The following is a 17,058-nucleotide window of genomic DNA, read 5'->3' on the forward strand; positions in this document are numbered from 1 at the left end:
CCAATATAACCACACTTGCTTCTTTAAAAAAACCAAACAAACTGATACCAAAAAAAAGATAGTGATAAAAAAATATTCAAAATCATAGAATCATGGAATGGTTTGTGTTGGAAGGGACCTTAAAGATCATCTAGTTCTACCTTCCCCTCCATGTGCTGGGGCACCTTCCACTAGACCAGATTGCTCAGAAGGGTCTATTTTAAGATATTAAAATACAGTGTAATAGGCCAAAAAAAAAAAAACAAACCAGGAATAGAGTTGATCTTTACATTTGGCAGAAGATTGGGATTTGAACTTTTTCTTACAATCCTGTAAAATACAGAAGCTTTATTTACTGTAAACTATTTCTCTGTGTGTTCATATTTCACAGTGGGGAATGTCCTTTTGTAAAAGCCTAATGTTCCATGAACTGTAGGCATGAATGAAGAAAATACTGCTGGAAGTGAATAAAGTGTTTGCAGAAAACAGACACTGCACAGCAGTACTCAGACATGTTCTAAGTGAAATCAGTTGTGATAAGAGATGTCTTGGTTGTCCTGGTTCTGTGTCTCTGTGAAACTGGTGGTGCCACTCTAGTGTTCCCAGTCATCCTGCTTTAATCTGATCTAGATAAATTAAAATTAATTTGGTTGGGAGAGATTTGTGTCTTTCTGAGACATACTGGCCTTTGGGGTGGTAGCATAAATACAGCAAAGGCAGTGCAAGAAAGCACACCGAGTTTAATGTGTTGTAGTGTAACATCACTCAGTTTTATCTCTCTCCATGGTGACTTATGCCAGTTAACAGTGAGGGCAGCTAGTAGACTAAAGAAAGCCCATGTGTGCTGTAAGAGCTTCTCCTATGGCCTGCTCAGAGATGATCACTGCAGGATCTTGCTGTAAGAAGAAAATTTAGAGAAATATATAAGGAGAAAGTCAGACTGAAAAGCAGTAAAATAAAACTGAAAAGCAATAGGACAACAAACTGAAAGAAGTAGCATAATCCTCAATTGCAGTAGGAAACATGCTGAACAGAGAAAAGTTCATAAATCTAACTCATCAGCTGAAATTATCAGCTCATGGAATGTTTTTGGGGTAGAAGAGGGGGTTTAATCGCTGACTTCTAAAAAGTTATTTCCCCTTGTTCAGATTGCTAGTGCAACTACTGCTCCATCAATCCCTACACATCTGTCTCCGGGCTTGAAAGATGTGACTCTTCGGTGTTTAGAACTTCAACCTCAGGACAGACCCCCTTCCAGGGAGCTGCTGAAACACCCAGTCTTCCGTACTACGTGGTAGCTACTTACGTGTAAGGCTGAAATACTGAAGAAAATGCTACTGAATATACAGTAACTGTCTTGCAGTGCAGTTAAGCGCAGCAAATTATACTATTCTGCTGGCCTTAATGATAGATACATCAAGAGGATAAGGCCAGTGGAGGACCCTACCTAAGTATGTGATTGACAAATCAAGATCTTTACCTAAGCTCAGTATGCAACATTTGACAATTCATGCAGAGATTTGTAAACTGTGCCTTTTCAAACATCTGGCTCTATGTTAACACAAAAACATTTTCCTTAAATCTGCATGATTATTTAGCAGGTAAGTGATTTTTATTTTATTTAGAGCACTTTTTCAGCAATATTAGAAGCTGAGAGGCTCAAGATCTATTTTAATATAGCAATCACTGTTCAATTTCACATGTAGATACTCTGCAATTAGTAAGTTTTCAGTACTGGTTAAAAGGACATTCTGTATCTGTCCCTTTTAATTACATGATGTTCTCTGAGTAACAAATCCAAATATTGATGGAAACTTTAAAAAAAGCATTTTGCCTTCCTATGAAGTAAGAGCAGGCACTCATGGTTCACTGTGCATTTACTGCTGGCCATGTAATTTCTTTTGAAATCAAAGTTTGTTTTCTTTGTGTTTTTAACTTTCATGAAAAGGGGATATTTTAAAATAGTCTTTAGAAAAAAAGATGCAAGCTGTGTCATGGAGTATTTTCCTGACACAAGAGTTTTAAAACCAGATTTTCTGGAAATCTGGGATAAAATGCCACCTTCAACAAGGATATGTTGAAGGCTCTGATAGTATAGGTTATTTAATAAACAAGATTGTTCTGTATAAAGCAACTTAGTCTGAATCATGCTAGAAGTTGTTGAGCCTTTTTTTTTCATATAGCAGTTTCTTCTGGCAAATCATGTAGAGAAGTTTCATGTCAAAGGCCCCACAAACAAAGCTCCCATTAAAGTTTTTATGGGAGACTTTGGCATGTACTTCAGTGTGAGCAGGTGCCAAATGAGCAAATCTCATTCTTTGTGTAAAGAAACTGAGGTTACATTCTCTACTGATAACAAAGTTTTACCTGCTGTTTTCCTTCTGCCGTACATCATCTATTTACTGTAGCCACTAGTGATAATTTAATTTGAAAATGTTAAAAATATTACCGTAAGAAAGGTATTTATTTTAACAAGAAACAAACTTGGACTTGAAGATCAAGATAAAGTAAAATGTGAAGTAAAGCTTCACCTGTAGTGCAAAACTTGTCGGTTTTTAGGAGTTGTGGGGGTTTTTTTAAACAAGTTTTTAGAATTATTTTAAAGGCAGGTTTTTAGATTCTGATGCATGTAATTCTGAAGGAAAATGGCAGCTTTTTCTTTTGCTTTTTTAAAAATGGGGATCTTTTTTAATCTAATACTGATTGTGTTTAATCCATTTTGAAAAAAAATACTGTTGATGTTATAACTCTTCAGAAGCCAGTTGGATTGTTGGACTCAGACAGAATTGGTTATTTTCAAAGACTCAGGACAAACTAAATAAGCTATAGTACCTTAAAAGTGTATAATACAAATTGGAATTTAAGACATCTTAAAGATAAGTTTACATGAATGATAGTGCTCATACTAATAAAAAAAACAAACAAACCAACAAACCCGTGTCATTAGTTGTGAATGTGTTTCTTTTGGAAATATTACATTCCTTTGTTTTTGAAGATTGGCAGACTTTGAAGAGTTAAAAAGATAATACCGAAATGTGAAGTTTGGTAGCTCTGTTTTGTACTTGACTTTTTTTTGACCACTTTAGAATTTCCCATTCTAATAAGATTGTTTCCAAGTCTTTCTTACGTGCAAGCTTTAAAGGATGCACTCTTGCCAATTCATGTACTGGAAGATCAGTTGTCAGATTAATGCTGTGTCTGGCAGAAACGTAAACTGTATAAACTGATGAACCTCAGCTAATCAGTATTACTATGTAGATCACCATGCCTACCACATTTCAAACTCAAACTGCCTCTTATGCATTTGTTTGAGTTTGCATTTCCCTCGGCTTGCTGGTAATTGTGGTGTTTTTAAAATGGAGATGTGATGTAATATTCTTATTTTCTTTGGATCAAAGCTGGACTGAAAATTGTATTGTGTAATTATTTTTTGTGTTCTTAATGTTATTTGGTACTTAAGTTGTAAATAACGTCTACTGCTGTTTATTCCAGTTTCTACTACCTCAGGTGTCCTATAGAGTTTCTTCTACCAAAGTTCACTTTCACAATGAAATTATATTTGCTATGTGACTGATTCCTAAGACTTCCAGGGCTTAAGGGCTAACTTCTATTAGCACCTTACTGTGCAAGCAAATTTTACAGAAATCTCTGGGTTAAGAAATTTGGCTTCATTGTATCCTTTGTTATTTTAAATATATCAAGATATTTTAATTAAAAGTTTTTACCCCATTGAACCAATTTTATATAGTATAATTTGTATGTATTTTGATGTTTTTTGTCTTTATAGTAAATAAAAGTTTTTGAACAAACTTTGTCCTTTGCTTACTGTGAGATAAACACATTTGTTTTACTGATGGGAATAAAACATTTCTGCTACACTTCACTGTTTATACACAATTTCGTACATCACACTTGATATATCAAGACTTAGTTTCTAATATTAAATGACACAAGTGTCTGAGTACTGGCCTACATATATATATGTGTGTATATATATATATGTATATCTTGGGTGAATTAATAAAGAATGGTTAGATAAAGGGGAGCAACAAAGACTGATTTTCTTTTTTTTTTTAATTAAAGATAAAGATAGGAACTTCTGTTATGACAGCAGTGTTTTCTATGAACCTCACTTGATTGTGCCTTTAGGACAAGAATTAAATGCCAGAATTTTGCATTACTGCAAATGTAACAATTACCTGTTCAGGTGAGCTGATTTGGTTAGGTCAGTTCTGGAGCAATTGAAGTGTATGTGGGAAGTTAATCTGCTGTTTTATGTTTTTAGTGAAATGATTCTGTTGCTTGAGATTTTAATAGCAAACATAAGCCTTTCCTTATTCAGGCAATCCATGTATTCCAAAGCTTGGGCTTGTCTTTCTCCAGATATTTTTGAAATTTAAAAAAATTAATCTATTTTTTTATAGAAACAGATTTCAACTGCAGATTTTTTTGTGACTGTAGATTCTGTATTTTGAAGGATTGCACTTTTTTATTATTTCCATTAGTTATGTGACTTTCTGCAGATAGATACAAGTATATCGATTCACTAGAAGAAAACTGACAGCAGAAATCTTCAGATAAACTCTATTATCTGATTTCTAAAATCAGGAAAATATACTACCTGAAATGTCAGGAAGGAAAACACATGGCAAGGATGAAACAGGAGATAAACTGATTATAATGTATCTTCCTTTATCTGATTTACTACAGAAGTTCTGAATCCTGCCGTAGTAATGTCGTAAGGTTGCAGCCCCCTTTTTAGGAGCAAGGGATGACAGGGATCACGGGTGCCCGGCAGATGGCAGTACATTTCAAAGACACCTACTCAGGGAACCAAGTCTCTTCACGTGCTCAGGGCATGTTCGGTTCTTCCAGACGCAAACGGTAGGCGCTATGCCTGTTGTGACTTCTCCCGGGGGAGTAACATCTCATTCCTGCCTGAGGGCCATAGGTTGAAGTCTGGTGGTGCTTCATCTTCGCAAGTTCTCACTCAAGGGTGCAGACTGGCTCCAGAACATGTTGGAGTGTCACAAGGGTCACGTATGGCCTTTCATCATACGGAAGTGGGCAACTTGTGTGCGTGGCTGTTGTGACTTGACAGCCCACCTCCCAAAGCACTCTATTTCCATTACTAACTTTCCGCTCACTGCTTAGTCTTCCTTAATGACCTGAGTCACGCTGTGCCTATCTTGCTTTCAAGAGCCACAATATGCATGTGTTGTGGTGAACATGTGTGTTGTTTCCTGGTTATGGCACACAGCTGCTGAAACCCAGAGCTGCAAGTATTGATGAGACCTTTCTTCCGTGTAATTACCGAGGAAGGCCGCGAGATGGCAGGGAAGCACTTCGCGGCAGCCACTGTGCCTTTTCCTGCATTTTCCCTCAATTACTTCAGTTTGCAATAGCCCATTGCTCAGCTCCTCTTCTTGGAAAAGATGTGGCAGGCCAACAGTAGAACTGATTATGGAATAAATAAAGGCACAGCTTCAAATATTTGTAAAGCTCTTGAGATGGGAAGTTAATTCTGATAGTTACATTGCTTTGGTGGGCCTGTCCCAAATTCCCAAACTCTTGTCAAAATTTCAGGTCCAGAGGGAGGAGTGTAACCCCTGAGAGTGTTTTGAGGCTTGATTTCTGTTTACCCCAAAACTAATTCTGAAACACTTGCTTAATACTTCTTAAACTGCTTTCTGAATAATGTAAAATACTTGCATACATGTGTTTATTTTTCCAATTTGTTGGCAGACTTAAACTGCAGCTAAGGAGCAGAATCCAAAGATAAAAGTTTTATGAAACTAGGTACCCAAGCAGGCAAGGGACAACAGTGGCCAAAGATGATAACAGCACCCTTATCTTTACATGTCAAGTGGTTTGTACAGAATGATTCGGGGGGCCATTGCTAGTTTTTGAAGATCAATTGCTGAATGGTTGTTTTTCTTACTAGATTTCTTTTTTAATTACATTAGAGATAAGTGTTGGTAGAATGTAGCACCGAAAGGGCCCGTGTTTGTAAATGCTCATGGTTTGTAGTATATTCCTTCAATCTGTCTACTTATGTGCTGCTGCTTGCTGGGCATCAGTCAGCAGGATGCACCTTCCAATCTACAGTAGCTTATAATGCTACAAATTACAATTAGTGTCTCCTTGTTGTCACAGTCACAAGGCTAAAGTGTGGACAGAAGTGTAACAGGTCTCTTTTTATGACATGGTTCACAAATCTTAACGAGGAGCAGCTGAGGGAGCTGGGCGGGGCGAGGCTCAGTCGGGAGAAGCAGAAGTTGGGATGTGACCTGCCTGAAAGGAGGTTGTGGCCAGGTGGGGATCAGCCTTGTCTCCCATGCAGCAGGACGCGAGGACATGGCCTGAAGCTGCTGCACAGGAGGTTCAGGTTGGACATTAGGAGGAATTTCTTCACAGGAAGGGTGATTAAACATTGGAATGGGCTGCCCAGGGAGGTGGTGGGATCTGGTGCCTGAGGTCTTTAAGGAAAGACTGGACATGGCACGGTGCCACGGTGGTGTTTGGCTTTTCCAGCCTAATTGATTCTGTGACCTTAGCATACTAAGAGCCCTTAGCATAGCTAGAAGCAGGCACTGGATTTTGGGGAGGTGATCTGACAGTGCCAGCAGCGATCTTTAACGGCTGCTTCTAGATAATTTTTTAACCACCTTTTAATCGGATCTTGTCTTTTTGGATCGTTCACAGAAGATGCAATAAACATTGTTCGGAGAGAGGTCTGCGTATTTACGTCTGTAAATGTGGACCCAGCAGCCATGCGTCTTCACTCCCAAAGCCTGCAGCTCTCCCCGTTCTGGGTGCTGCGCGTCATTACCCGCAGGCCGCGCCCTCACCGTCCGCCCTCGGCGGCTCCCCGCTCCCGGCCCGGCCGCCGCTCGGCGCCACCCCGCCTGCTCGCAGCCAATGGCAGCTCAGGACACAAACGCGCCGGCGTGTGTCCGGAGCTCGGATTGGCTGGCCCGGTTCGCGCGGGCGCGGCGGTGCAGGGGGGCGGTGCGCGGCGCCGTGTGGGAGCGGCCGCCATGCTGCGGGAGCTGCGGCGGCGCTGGGGCTCCTACAAGTATCGCTTCGTGCCCTGGCTCGCCCTCAACCTCCGCCGCCAGCGCAGGTGAGGCGCGGGAGATGGCCCCGGGCGCCAGCCCAGGCCCCGCTGCCTCGGGAGGGACTGGGGCGCCGCAGGAGCTCACTCGGGTTTGTCATTCAGAAATGCTTCAGCATTGGTTGCCTCTTGGCTGGCATGAAATTCGTAGTCAGATACTTTAAAATGGTGTTTAACGTTGAAGATAGATAGATAGATAGATAGATAGATAGATAGATAGATAGATAGATAGATAATTTCTTGTCGGTAGGATGTGTATGCCCTATTTTAATCGTAAAAGTAGTGTTTGAATTTAAATTATTACGACGTGGTTATAAGGAACAAAATTAACTAACTAAATTAAAACTTTCCTCGCCCACATAACATTTGTCTCACCTCATTTAAAGTGCAATGGACTATTTTTTTTAATAAACATTATGATGGTTATGTTTCATTTTTGATGCGTTTTTCACTGAGCGCTCAATAGGGTTTAACGTACTTGTAAATACTCAGACGATGGTTTTAGAGCAGAACAGGTACTGGTTTAAACAGTCTTTTTTCGTGTTTTTTGTGTTAAAAACAGTGGTTGGAGCTAGAAAAAAGTGGAAAAAGTGTGAAAAAAGTTTGGGGGTTTCTGAAAGAACAGTGCATCTAAGTTACTGATGCTGCAAAATGGCTCTTCTCTATTTAGGAAAAAAAGTATACATGTTTTTAATTTTAAAATATTTTATTTTCTTTACAGGACCCTTCGATATGTTCCTGAAAGCTCTCAAGACAAAATTATTGCTGATGAAGATGTCTTTGAAACACTACTGAAAACATTTAAGGCTTTATTCATAAATGATTTTAGTAGACAAGCAGATATTCTGACCTTACTTCCAGAAGTCAAATGTCAATATCTGGAGTTACTGACTGTGGAGCAGAAGCGGTCAAAAGTAAATTCTTGTACTCATCCGGGTCAGCACGTGTTTAGTCCTGAGGAAGTTTTGTTTAACACACTTGGGTTCACTGTTGGCAGGGACCAGAGTTCCCTGGTGTCTGCTGGAACTGGAGTCTTTGTTACCAAAGGCTTTGTACCGAAAGGGACGGTTGTGTCTATGTATCCTGGTAATGGAATGTTTTTGTTTTTATTATGTTAGATGGAACTTCTAAGCCTCTGATCATGGAATGCCAAAGATGAACACTTATTTTATGGGTTTTATTTCTGTCACTCCATAACAAAATCACCAGTTAAGCTGCATGAGAATATTTATAAACTATCTAGAATTATTTTGGAAATAAGAAAAACAATATTGGGAAGAATAATTTTGTTTATCAAAAAAAAATTCAGTACTGAGAGTCTCATTTTCCAGCAGCTACAAAAGTTGTTCCAGATTCTTTAAATGCAAATGTATGGGAGAAGTTTCAAGTAGATGAACAGGACAGTGTAATTCCTTGGGGTTTCTGTTTTGGTTCAGGATCTGAAAAATGAGGTTTTGAGAGCTCCACACAGGTCAATAGACAATTGCATGAACTTCAAAGTATGGAAGTACAAATTGCAGAATGAAAATAAAACCTTCATTTAGCATAACTTTATTCCATAAATCATGTTTGGAAAAATCAGTACTTCTGTCTTCCTCATTTCTTGGAACTGTGTTTGCATACATTTCTCAAAAAGGTTTGTGATTCTGTCAGTATGGCTAAGCTAGCAACTCTCCTGAGTTGCTTCAGGTTTGTTTCTGTTTCATCTGTCAACAGAATCATTCCCTGTGGTCTGTGGCTTGTGCCAGCAGTGCAGGATCGGGAGCAGCCCAGGCATTCACTGGTTTTTCTGGGTGCCTGGCCATTACCATTGATTACTTGTGAACTGACTAATTGTCAAGTGACATTGAGTGAGCCTGCCACTTTTGCAGCTCACTTCAAATTTCAGGCCCATACGAAGTGTGAGCATAGGCTCATTCAGAGTCTGCTTGAACTGCTCTTCAGCAAAACAAGAGGATGGGCTGTTGAAATGCCTTTTCAGGTTAGTGAAGGCTGGGGATGGGACCCTGTGGACAGGGACTGCAGCCTGCCTGTGGCCTTTGCTTGGCTCCTTGTGAGAGCACAGTACAGGATTTCTGCAGGGGTGCTGCAGACATAGTGGGTGTGAGGGATGCAGGACAATGATTTTGTGAAAAATGACAAGCCAGTCAGTTGGTTTTTTGTGCTTGGAAGTCATGGCAGATTAAATCCTCTCCTCAGATTTGGGAAACAGTCTGCTGAAATAATTTTTTTCTTGGTTTGTCATTTTCCAGCTCCTGGACCAAACAAAATCCCTGGGGTAGTGGATGGAGGTGTTTCAGATTATTTGCTGAATCCCTGTGTGCTTTTCAGAGTCCTGACACAATAGGAGCAAAATGGCTTAGTATCTTCAGCTGTGTTTTCCTGAGCAAGTATCCCCTGATGTTTTTGTCTCTGAAGCTCACCAGTTAGCTGTGAGGCTTTATCTTCCTCTCCCAAGGGTACCCAATTCAGGCCTTCTATGATTTCCTTTGAGGCTTCTTTTTTTGGAATATATCAGCTCATTTAGTTGAGAGGGGATTTCTTTTACATCCCAAAAAATTGTGTCTGAGAGCTTGTTGGTTTACAAATATCAATGTCACTAAGTGAGAGGGAACTTCTGTCCCACCCACTCTCTCTCTCCTTTGAGTTTCTGTGTGGAGGGGACTGAAAGCCCACTCTAACAGTTAACTTATTTTCTTCTGAAATAATATCTGTCTTGCAACAGGTACAGTATACAGAAAGCATGAGCCCATCTTTTTCCAGTCCCTTGGCAATCCCTTTATTTTTAGGTGCATTGATGGTGTCCTTATTGATGGGAACGATAAAGGACTGTCCAGATCAGTGTACAGGTAAGCAAAAGAAATAGAGGATTGTTGTTCATTTGATTTAAAACAGGTACTTCTTGTCTCAGTTCCCTGTTTCTTACCCTGAGTTACATGTGATTGTCATCCACCTGTGTGTATCTCAAAATGCAAACACCACAAGGGTGGGAGATGATGGATGCGACCCATAATGTACTTGTGTCTTCATCTGTAACACCACTGAGATGCATTTTGAGGTACAGAGACTTTCCTGTACAGAAAATAGTTTTAATAAAGCAGGAAGTAGCATAGAAGTACTGAAATGTTTCTGAACTGTTAATCAAACCTGCCCAGCTTGGTTCATCAAGTCTGACTCCCTGCTCCTTGCAGGACTACCTAAAACCATATGACTAAGAGCATCGTGTACACAGCCTTGAACTGTGACAGACTTGGTGCTGTGACTACTCTCCAGAGGAGTCCAGTGACCAGCCACCCTCTCAGTGAAGAATCTTTTCATAATGCCCAGTCTGAACTTCCCCTGACACAGCTAACCTGGACTGCTTTGGCTTGCCTTAAAATACAGTTTGTTGCAATTTATGTTTAAATACGAAATGAAAAGAACTAGCAAAATGATATCATAACCGGTTTGAATATTAATACTTACCAGATTTTAATTTCTGGAATGAGTTTGAAGCTAATATTGTAATGAATCTTTGTGTTTTTAGAAGTGAATGAAAGGTATTGACACTTCTCTAATGGTAATGTTTGATGTTGATTTTGGGAAGAGTGTGTGGTGGTTTTGTTCAGGTTCTTTCACCAATCTGAAGGACACCATAGAATAGTGGGAGGTGTTGGTCTATGCATATGCCCCCCACCTCAGGTGGGTTGGGCAGCTGCAATGTTATACAGTGACTGTGGCCATTCCTGCAGAGGAAGTAAGATAACCTGTTAGCCAAAGGAGCCACGACCCATGCTAATGCTGTCGGGCATTTCAGGTCTTGCAGCAGGAGAGATCAAGTTGGCCCTTTTCAAATGAGTGATGAGAGCTGGCTCACAGCCACCCTGCAGAACCCGCTGGCAGTGGGACAGTATGTCAACAACTGCTCACATGGTAAGTTGCCAGGTAAATTTTCCATGTAGGAGTTTGGCTTTATATATATATATATATATATATATATATATATATATTATTTTGAAGGTGACACAGAGAGTAGGATATTGATGTTGGGGGACAGTAGTACTATTTAAAACAAGCACTTAGGAGGTAAAAAGTTTCTGAGGCTTTTTGTCGCAGCTGAGTGTTGGAATCATTCATTGCAGCAGCTCTTCAAATATGCTCGTTCTTTTCTCATTGACCCCCCCCAGTTTCCCTCCTGGTGTGTAGAATGAAAAGTACACACCCCAAAATGTGAGATAGTGGGAAAGGATATCTGGCAAAGTACCACTGGACTGAGACAGTAGAGAGTTGCAGATCGAGTTCCCCAGTAGGGTTCCAGGAGGTTTCATGAGAAAGCTCCACACAGTGACATGTACAGTAGGATTCCATCACTGCTCAGTTTGAACTGTAAGATTTTTTTTAGACTTTCTTACATTTGTGCACAAAATTTAGGAAACTGTTGGTGTAATCTCACTTGTTGGAGTTGAAGAAGGGAACTATTTATTCTGTCTCACTGTTGATCTTAAGTAACTCATGGGAACGTTTGTACTGTGCAGAAAATGTAATTGATACCATACTCGGGTTCTAAGTGGCTTTCATAGCCTGCATTACGGTAAAGATGCCCTGCCTCCAGGTAGCATTCAGAAAGGTGGCTGGAGGAGTAAACTGAGGATTGACTGGCGCAGAGATATAGGGCTGTCCCATGAAACTGCTTTTTTGAAGTCCAGTGTCTTACGTAAATGGTGATTTTCTCCTTGCCTGTATTTCTGACATGTTTTGAGACCAGGAAAATTTTTTTCAATAATTTTTTAATTGTGGAAGCAAACATTGTGTTTTTGGAACATTTGGTAGTGCTGTAAGCTACCGCTGACACTTGAGCAAGTTGTGCCTCTTCATGGACGTGTTGATAATTGGGCAAAGCTCCTGTAGTTGATTGCGTACCTCTTGTGTAATTCAAAATAGGACTTCAGAGGAGTGCAGTACCTCCCAACAGGAGAATGGTTTTCAGGCTTGATGAAGCATCTGGTATTCCTGTAGCAGTACATTTGATGGTTTTACACATCTTTAAGCCCTATCGAATAACTTTTTTTTTTTATTCCTAGAAAAAGCAGCAAACGTGTGCTATCAAGAATTTGATGTGCCAGGACATTTTCCAGTAGAACTGAAACAGTATCTTCCAAACATCGTCTACAGCCATGACATAGAGAGGTTGGCAGCAAATGCAAGAACTTGTAGATTTGTATGATGCATATTTCATGTGTAAAGAAAAGACAGACATGATTAAAAAATAACAAACCATATGAGGATGAATTACACAAGTGTGCAGCTGTATGGGAGAGTTACCTCTCTGAGCAGACTAATTTTAATTACAAGACTCTTCATTTGTTATCCCACATAATCACAAATGAAATCAGCATAGCTCTGAAGACAGTTTTACGAGCAGTTGTTGCGCTATAGTGCAATTCTTCTGAATTCCATAAAGCACTAGTTGTACTTGGCTTGTATTACAGTACTGAGGTTTTTCAGTACTTACTTCAAATCTGTTTCAGCCTTGTCCAATCAAACTTACTCACCTTCTGAGGTAATTCAGATTTAGGCTTCTTCCTCTGTGTTCTTCATGTCTGCTGCTTATGTGACAAATACGCAGATGAAATTTGCAGGAAGAAACCTAAAATTATATTGATACAAGTGAAGTACTATGCAATATAAAGGCATGGACTTACAGTACAGTTAGTAAAATTACAACATCCTGGTTATGACCTGAAAGTCCACCTTTTTTAAGAGATTAAAACACTTGGGAATCTTTCTCAGATTATCCTCTTCATTTCAAGAATATGTAAGAATCGTAGAGCAGAGCATCTGAACTTTTAATGTAATTCTGGAGTTATTTAAATACTCTGAAATTTCACTGGAGAAAGTTATAGTGCATATTGGAAAAATGACTTTTCTGATTAAACTTAGAGTTTGTTGAGTCAAGGTTAGAGATGCATTTGGAATATGCAGATCATGAAATGAATGCTAATAAAATAAGCAGTAGGACTAAATTCTCAGGAAGCCTGGATGCTGTACTTGAAGTGTGAAAGCACATAAGCTGTGGGACTGCTTCAGGAAAGGGGAATTTTGCTCTTGCTTGGAATCTGTCCAAGAAAATACAGTCTTCCAGTCATCATTTCTCCCAGTGTACAGCCACCAGACAAAAGATCCCATTCACTTCTAGGTGCTTATTTTGATGCTGATGAATACAATGCTGACAACATAGATAATCTGGTTTCTAGATCTTGCTGTGTTTTATGAAAAGTTCTCAGTACTTATCTACCTTGTTGGTTTGTATGTTTCAAAATGGCCTCACACTAAATTTTTAGCAGTAGAGACTTGGGTTGATGCTGTTTTCCACTTCCTGGTTCATCAGTATCAGAAGCATGTGCTCTCCTTCCTAGAACAGACACTTCAGCTTTAGGGCATGGTCATTTACTAAAAGGAAATTTAGAGGGGTGGGTTTCTATATACCTCTGTGAGAAACTGCCTGCCAGCACCTGATTTCAGCCTGGAGTTCATGGATAATTTGACACATCACTGCAGATGGCAGCAGGTTTCTGGTGCAGTTGGGAGCTGTCTTCGTGGGTGGTGCTGGGCCTTAGGAGAGACACTTTGGCCAGCCAGCGCCTGCGACAGGCGTGTCCGCAGGAGCGGCTTCTGCTGCATCAGCTTTGCTGTAAGCTTTTCCTACTGAGTGTGTCTCTTGAAGTCTTGACTAATTCTTTTAATCCCTGAATGATTGTGTGGAACAACTGAGTGGAAACATATTTTGCATACCCACATAGGCTGTGGGTTTTGGTAATAATACTGCTTTTGCTTGTATTTGCTGTCTGTATTGCAGTGTTGTTTTTCCATGTTTCTTGCCCTGCGTTATGCATATTACTCACTAAACTAATCTAGACACTGGTTCAGCTTCTTGAAATGAAGAACTAAAAACAATTCAAAGCAAAATATAACTGTTCACTTTTACATGTTTTCCTTCTTTTACAGCCACCTGAGGTGTGTAGTTCTTGTCTCTCTAAGAGACATCAAGCAAGGAGAAGAACTTTTTTCAAATTACTACACTGTTGTCAGATGAATTGATAGATTCAAGACAGAAGAAATATGTGTCAATAAAATATGTATGGTGCCTGTACTTCAAGCTTTATCATTTTTGTGTAAGGGAGCACTATAGTTTTGCCATCTACAAGCTGTAGGCTTGAATTTGTCTGAAAAAAGTCCGCATTTGATGCGCAGGTGAAGGTTTAACCATTTACGTCGTAAGGTACTCAGCTGTCTGCTGTTGTTGATAGTTTTCCATATTGGTGTTCAGCTGTTCATAAGGTAGTTCATAAAATTAAAACCTAAGTTTTAGATGTATCATTTAATCTACTAGATTGCACAGTTCTCTGTAACTGGGACTGTTACAGTATTTTTCCATTTAATTTCCTGTGCTTAGAATGGACACAGCTTGTAAAAATTACTTTCCTCTTGAATTGTATAATAATATATTATGTTAATCCTCATAGCTCCCAGTAGTTACTACATCTTGTTCTGGTATCCTTGAAGTTGACCCCTTTGGTATCAGCTTGCTTTTAAAACACACAACAGTGCCAGCAGTTGTCCTTATCTTGTATGAAGGCCATTTTGGAACCATGCTGATGGGCCCCTCAGCTGCGCCTGCATGGTGCACTGTCATCCTGAGGCCATCTTGAGCCGCTGGCTTAGCTGTGCCTGTCCTGGATTAGGAGGAAACACGTGTCCAGTCTTATTTCAGTGATTCACTGAAAGTTTCCTGGCATGTGGCAACTTTCATTGCTTTTGTTCTGCAAGAGGATTTCATGTTGCAGTGTAGCTGGAGGAAACAATGCCAACCAAGGCTGCAATATATTTTTTAATGAGTTTCTGGTATAGACAGGGCCAACTATTCCCACATTAATTTTTGTTGCTGTCTGCAAACTGCCTTCAGAAAGATGAAACCAGTATTTAATGCAAAAGTCCAAGCAAGCCTCCCAATGGATTTGAGGTTGGCATAAGCTCATGGGAGAGGAGGAGCTGGGAAACGATGTGCTCTTATGAACTGAGTGGTGGTTGGGGCAGCCAGGGTGCCCTGCTTAGCTGCTGAGACATCGTCTCCTTTTCAGAATGCAAAGCTTTGTGGTGTCTGCATTACTTGTTCTGCTTCTGAACCTGAACCTTGACTGTCACGTTCATCTGGAAGTCCTTCACTGCCATAGCACCCAGGCTATTTCAGCAGGGTTAACTAGCAGTGCTCTGAGATAGTGGCATCTGGCTCAGCTTGGGTTGTGCAAGTTTTATGGTGATGCTCAGGGTGTGGAGTGACTTCTAGTGACATTCCTCGTGGATTAGTAAGGGATCAGAGGAGTGATCACCAGTCTACTGAAGAAGGTCATCCACCATGACTCTGAGGATCCCTTCTCTCCCGAGCTGACCCTTCTCCCCAGCTTTCTGGGAGGTTATTGGGACCTCTTGGTCTGTGGAAGAAGCTGGATGTCAAGGGCACATACAGTATTCCTAGTGTATGGGCTGTAGTTCCCCAGGCAGCTCCCATGGCACTCTGGAAGGAGGAGAGCGGGAAAGGTGTGAATGTGCATGCTGCTGCTTATTTGTCCCTTTTCCGTTGCTCTTAAAGCTGCTGTTCTTGGTTACTGCTCATTAGATCCTCCTGTGAGCTGATCTGACTTGCTAAGCATGGTAACACCACTACCGCCCCTCTCATGTTGTGTTCTATTGCAGTGAGGTGAAACAGCTCACAGAGGGGCCAGAGTGAGCGAGAGACTAGGAAGCCCATAGGTAGTGTCAGAATTGCTGATTTGACTCCCTGGATCCTACAAATCTGTGCTGTCCGACAGTTCTATTTTGCACATAAAGGTGATGCTGTACTTGCTGGATGTCTCTCTGCCTGCCAGGCTGGTCTACTCCCTGCTGCATGCTCCACCCTGTGCCAGTTCTGGAGCTCACCTGGCAACACAGGAAACTGTGTCAGGAACTGCAGCAAGAGGGAGTGATGGTGGTTCTGCCACCTTAAAGGACTATGCATGTTAGGCCTGTTGGCACAGAAGGCAGGCACGTTCCAGCCACAGCAAAGGAGCAGGTGGGGATAAGCAGCCATGCTGCAGGGCAAGAGTGGGAAGTTAGCAAATGTTGTCCTGATTTTCAAGAAGGGTAAGGAGTATCCAGAAACTACGGTTCTATCAGTCTCACTTTCCGTGTCCAGTAAAAATCATGAAAAGATTATTCTGGGAAGTATTGAAAAACAGCTGGAGGATAATGCAGTCACTGGTCACAGCCAGCATGACTTCATGAGAGGGAAAGTCCTGCTTGTTGAACCTGATTTCCCTTTATGACAAGGTAGCACACATAGTTGATCAAGGGAAGCTGGTTCATGTGATCTTCTTGGATTTTGGCAAAGCTTTCATTGCTGTCTCTCACTGTATCCTTCTGGACAAAGTGTCCACTCACAGCTGGACAAACATATCCTGTGGTGGGTGAGCTTCTGGCTTATAGGTTGGGCACTAAGGGTTACAGTGATTGAGGTGACATCAGACTGGGGACCTGTGACCTGTCACAAGTGGGGCTCTGCAGGGCTCCATCCTCAGGCCTGTGCTCTTTGACATCTTCATACATGACTTAGACAAAGGATGAAAAGGAATACTAAGTAAGTTTGCTGATTATGCTGAATTTGGAGGAGCTGTTGACTCCCTTAAGGGCAGAGAGACCTCAAAAAATTAGAGGGATGGACAATCACCAACCATATGAAGTTCAGCAAAGGAAAGTGATGGATTCTGGGCACCTGGCATGGGGCAGCCCTGGATGTATGGACAGACTGGGGAGTGAGAGGCTGGAGAGCAGTGCCATGGAAAGGGCCCTGGGGGTCCTGGTCAGTGGCAAGTTGAACATGAGCCAGCAGTGCCCTGGCAGCCAGGAGGGCCAAGCGTGTCCTGGGGGGCATCAGGCACAGCATGGCC

At 41.1% G+C, this 17,058-nt stretch overlaps 2 protein-coding genes across 6 annotated transcripts in view; both read left to right on the top strand.

Annotated features, from left to right (window-relative positions):
- The window catches only part of MAP3K1 (mitogen-activated protein kinase kinase kinase 1), a 60,561-nt gene extending 56,542 nt beyond the window's left edge, over window positions 1-4,019 (top strand). For all 5 annotated transcript variants that reach the window (XM_069000774.1, XM_069000773.1, XM_069000778.1 and 2 more), the window contains exon 20: window positions 1,128-4,019. In XM_069000774.1, the coding sequence (XP_068856875.1) occupies window positions 1,128-1,277 (150 nt within the window). In that variant the 3' untranslated portion in view covers window positions 1,278-4,019. The remainder of the gene's footprint in view (window positions 1-1,127) is intronic.
- A 2,716-nt stretch (window positions 4,020-6,735) lies between these two features.
- SETD9 (SET domain containing 9) lies at window positions 6,736-14,797 on the top strand. The gene is given in 8 exon segments (XM_069001714.1): window positions 6,736-6,821; window positions 6,823-6,955; window positions 6,957-7,105; window positions 7,818-8,182; window positions 9,822-9,945; window positions 10,893-11,008; window positions 12,157-12,262; window positions 14,081-14,797. Coding segments are annotated over 8 exon segments (1,167 nt in total). The 3' UTR covers window positions 14,169-14,797.
- The last annotated feature ends 2,261 nt before the right edge of the window (window positions 14,798-17,058 follow it).

Source organism: Aphelocoma coerulescens (genome assembly GCF_041296385.1).
Source record: "Aphelocoma coerulescens isolate FSJ_1873_10779 chromosome Z unlocalized genomic scaffold, UR_Acoe_1.0 ChrZ, whole genome shotgun sequence".
Classification (NCBI taxonomy): Eukaryota; Metazoa; Chordata; class Aves; order Passeriformes; family Corvidae; genus Aphelocoma; species Aphelocoma coerulescens.